The sequence below is a fragment of the Triticum aestivum genome, chromosome 5D (assembly GCF_018294505.1).
Source record: "Triticum aestivum cultivar Chinese Spring chromosome 5D, IWGSC CS RefSeq v2.1, whole genome shotgun sequence".
In the NCBI taxonomy this organism is placed as follows: Eukaryota; Viridiplantae; Streptophyta; class Magnoliopsida; order Poales; family Poaceae; genus Triticum; species Triticum aestivum.
In genome coordinates, this window is record NC_057808.1 from 9,403,209 (window position 1) to 9,407,890 (window position 4,682).

The 4,682-nt window shown below is 53.2% G+C and overlaps 1 protein-coding gene across 1 annotated transcript; it reads left to right on the forward strand.

The window, feature by feature from the left end:
• Positions 1–2,856: 2,856 nt before the first annotated feature.
• Positions 2,857–4,272, forward strand: LOC123119100 (ocs element-binding factor 1). The gene has a single exon (XM_044538775.1). It carries the CDS (start codon positions 2,935–2,937, stop codon positions 3,601–3,603), a length of 669 nt encoding a protein of 222 aa, XP_044394710.1. The 5' UTR covers positions 2,857–2,934; the 3' UTR covers positions 3,604–4,272.
• Positions 4,273–4,682: the final 410 nt, after the last annotated feature.

Sequence of the window (4,682 nt, forward strand, 5' to 3'; positions counted from 1 at the left end):
GTGGTGTAGGTGTTTGGAGCGGAGTATCTGAGAAAACCAAATGTGCAGGATACAAAAACGTTGTTGGCTATTGGAGAGGCAACATGATTTCAGGTATGCCCGGTTCAATTGATGGCACCAAAGAGGCCACCATCATATTGGAAGCAATTGCATCACATGACTTGTGGATTTGGCATGCATTCTTTGGAACGCCCGGTTCTCACAATGACATCAATGTGATTCAGGGATCTCCCGTGTTCAGGAGTCTTTATAATAAGGAATTACCGTCGTGCAACTACACTATCAATGGTTGCGACTACAACAGATGGGGTACTATCTTGCCAATGGTATCTATCCTCAGTTGGCGGCATTTGTGAAGACCATATCTGATCCCAAGGCAACAAACAAAGTCACTTCGCAACAATGTAAGAGGCAGCTAGGAAGGATGTGGAGAGGGCATCCGGAGTTCTCCAAACTCTTTGGGAAATTGTTCATGGAGCTGCAATGATATGGGAATCAGAGGTTGTGGCAACTGATGACATGTTGTGTCATTTTGCACAATATGATTGTCGAGGACGAGGGTGATGGGGTAGACCAAACCAATGATTTTAAGATACCTGGAGAACAAGTCCACATTGCGGAACAACAAGATGTAGATCAGCTTATGAATTTTGTGCAGATGCATGAAAATGTTTAAGATCATCAGATGCACGTGCAGCTACTCAATGATCTTGTGAAACATATGTGAACCTACAATGACAACAAATAACTAATGTTTGAATTATGCATTTAAAATAAATTTTACGTTCGAACTATGTATTTATCAAAAATATTATTTACGTGCAACATTGACGTGTATGATGGATGTGCATGGATTTACATGAATTTGAGAGTTAGGATTGAGGTGTGCGATTGTCGGGCAAGACATATGAGAGGCTGTCAGGCTCCGTCCGGCGGCGTGCTCGGGCGCGTCCGTCGATGCATAGGGGGCCAAATTTGCCAACTTCAGTTATAGATGCCCTGAGTTCAATTCACAACTTGTGCATCTTTTTTTGTTGAATTTATAACCACCTGCTTTTGAAAAAAAACTACTAACGATTAGAGGAAGGTGTGTGTGACTAGCGAAGAGATGAGAAACAATGGGAGGGAATCCCACGAGCGATCAGAGCATCTACAGCCGGACCTCTTAAACCCACCTCATACGTCTGGGCGGGCCGTCCGGTCACTGACCCATCACGATATTTTGAAACAAACCTCTCAAACGGCCCTTAAACGCCCGGGATGACCGGTAGCCCCCATATCCAGCCCAAATATGGGACGGTTATTGGGCGCCCTGATGCGCCCGCCAGTCGGACATGGCCCATGCTGGCCCACCCAACCCCACTTATATTCGTCCCCATCCGCTTGCCGGAGCAAACCCTACCCACTTCACTCCACTCCACTCCTCTCCACTCCCCTCCACCACCTGAGCTCACCTTCGGCGGTTTCCGGCCTTCTTCGCCATGGCAGGCAGCGGATCGGACTCCGATCAGTCCGGATCGTTCGACTGGGGTGTCATCCCGTGTGGGTTGGAGGAGGCGATGGCAGTCTACATTGCACTTTGCCGCTCCCGGGAGGACAGCGCCCGGCCAACGGACGGATCCGTCCGCCGTGACGCCATAGCGTCGCTCACCGGACGCTCGGGTCTTCTGGTGCTGGATCCTCGCGGTCCCGGCCGGAACACCTCTCCTTCCCCATCACCGGTCGGGCAGAGTATGAGCCCCACCGGAAACGGGCGGCCCGCAGTGGGAAGGAGATGATAAGGGCCAGCAAGGGCCGTATGGCGGCGGAGGCTGCTGATGCAGCGGCACGGGCGGCTGCAGAGGAGGAAGCCATCTGCGCCCGCATTCTGAAGAAACGGCAGCGGAGGAACACGTGCACCCTTGCCCGAGAGCATAATCGGACGGTCTGTGCCATGGTCGGAGTGCCACCGAAGGAGGAGAAGGAGGACGGCGACAGCGAGGACAGCTTCAGCGACGAGCAGATCCGACTCGATCCGTACTGCGATTTCGACTGGTACTTCCGCGAGAAGGACGGCAAGGGCGCCGGGGAAGGGCAAGGACAGCCGTGGATGAACTCCACCATACCCAAATATGCCAAATTTTGGTAGTCCGATGATATGCTAAGTATAGTGTGATGGAGTAGCCGGACGATGCATATGCGTCGACGTAGTTGCATAAGTATGTATAGATTTAAAATATGCTAATTTAGGTGTCCGAAGTCCGGCTGTAGACGCTCACATTGAGAGGTGCGCCGGACTCGCAATCAAAGAGAATCGTTCGGTAGTTTAGCAAAAACGATTTGGTGTGTCAGTTGCATCTTTCGTTAACTAATTGAGCCATGAGGACTTCTACACAGAATTAACCCATGAAATTACATGTCTCGATATATCCTGGTTGACCAAGCTTGGATATCACCGGCTAAAGTGAAGTTCTACAAGGCCGAAAGAAAAGAATCTCAAGTGCCGTGAGGTAATTAATTAACGAATCGGAAGTCTCAGTCGAGCTAGCTGGTTCACAGCAGGCAAACTACGTTGTTGTCAGAGTATTTAACCTTGTGACCATCGAGTGGCAATCAATAAATTAATTAGCAGCAAAAAGATTTGCTACCTCGACGTCGAGATCGATCGACAACGCACCACCATCGGCACGACTTTTTTTTTTCTAAAAGGAAAAAAGCTCATCGTCAGTGGGCACTCGCTACCGAGGCGCGTGGGCCCACGCGGGACGTCCACGAGAAGGAAAAAAAAGGAGGTGGGCCCAATGTGCCAGCCCGCCACCCGTCTCTCCGAAACGGGCTATAAATAGGGCCCTCCTACACTTGTCTCCCTCCCTTTTCCCTCTCCCGCCACTCGCACAGCACACTCCAGGTTACGCTGTGACGCTTCTGCCCCTAGCCAACTGCTAGTGCACTGCCATGGCCCTCTCCGACGTCGACCTCGACTTCGAGGCCTTCCTCGCCCACCTCGCCTCCGGCCTCGACGCGCCGCCTCCGACGCAGACGTCCCCCGTGCCGGCTCTGTCGTCGTCGCCGGATCTTCTTCCCATGCTCACGTCGTCGCCGGAGGCGGGCCTGCTGAGCCCCGCTGCCCCGTCGCCGCTGGAAGTACCCATGGACACGTCGTCGCCGTCGGAGGGCGGCCTGCTGACCCCAGGTGCGCTGTCGCCGGATCTTCCCATGACCACGTCGTCGCCGGAGGAGGGCACGTCGTCGGGATCGGCGGGGACCGTCGCCGTCGCCGGACCAGACGACGGCGACAGGGAGCGGAGGCTCCGCCGCAAGGTGTCCAACCGCGAGTCGGCGCGCCGGTCACGCGCGCGCAAGCAGCGGCACCTCGAGGAGCAGCGCGCCGCGGCCGCCACGCTCCGGGCCGGGAACCGGCACCTCGCCGAGAAGCTCCGGGTCGCCAGGGCGCGCGCGGGGCTCGTCGCGCTCGCCAACGCCCGCCTCCGCGCCCAGGGCCAGGCCCTGAGCCGACGCCTCGACGCCGCGCGCCAGGCCCTCGCCCTCAGGCAGCTCTACGCCGCCGCGTCGGCCTCCGGCGGCGCCCTGGACATGCAGGCGCTCGCCTCGCTGATCCGGTAGCGCATGGCACGGCGCGGGCGCACGAGAAGATGTTTTTTGACCTGCTGGTGCAACATCGATCGAACGAACGAACGACGAACGTACGGGCTGCTATTAATCGAAACCCATAAGAAGCTATTATGCATGATCCTTGATATATAAAAGCAAGAAATTGTGTACGGAAAATGGCACCAAAAAACGTACTTGCTGCTTGATCCATGCTGCTGCTCGAACATCGCCGATTTCTGCGCTCCCTTTGATCGGAAACGGACGGCCAGGATCGATCCAGCGAGCATGAGATGCTCTTCCGCTCGCCGCTGGATCTCAATTATTGTTGTCTCTGTGATTTAGTAGCTAGTGCTGCAGCTTTGCTATCGATCTGTTGGCTGATTACTGGATGGATGTATCCATCGTCTCTCTCTCTGTGTCCTTCTTATTCCTCATGTTTGGCACCTGTCACCCTCATGCTTGTCTCTCTAAATATAATTCCTTGCTCACCGGCCGAAAGTTGGTGGACGAGTTGCACATATGCTTGTCCTCATTGTCTCATCATTCTTCTCTCCCCTCCCTCCCTTTGTGTATGTGTGTGCGAGAGAATGTGTGTGTATATATGTATGAAAGCGATGATGCGCCATATATTAATTTTGTTGAGTATCGATCGATTATTCTCCTATGGGTACATACGCCCATGGCGGCTTTATATATGCTCATCTATGTCTGTTTCTGATGGTGGTGGTGGCGAGTCGTCGTCGGAAGCATAGACCGCGAGGTAGTCATTGTGGTTTGCGTCTCCTTTTTTGAGAAATCAATTTACGTCCCTAGTGTCTTTACGAACCACTGCCTCTTTTGTGTTGCTTTTTCCAAGCTCATTTCGGTGATGGCGCTTTCACCATTCTTTCTGGGAAGAACGTTGTGGAATGATGCATGATGTGAAACAGTAATTACACCAGCCATAAGAAAAACCTTTGGGAACGCCTTCTTCTTTTTGAGAAACCGGTTTACATACCTCTAGTGCCTTTACGAACCGCCGTTTCTTTTCTGTGGTTTTTCCGAGCTGCTTCCGTTGATGGCATTTTCGCCACCTCTAGTGCCTTTCTTGA

What these genes read in the sequence shown, in the direction of transcription:
- LOC123119100 (XM_044538775.1), top strand. Translation starts at nt 2,935, where the DNA reads ATGGCCCTCTCCGACGTCGACCTCGACTTCGAGGCCTTCCTCGCCCAC.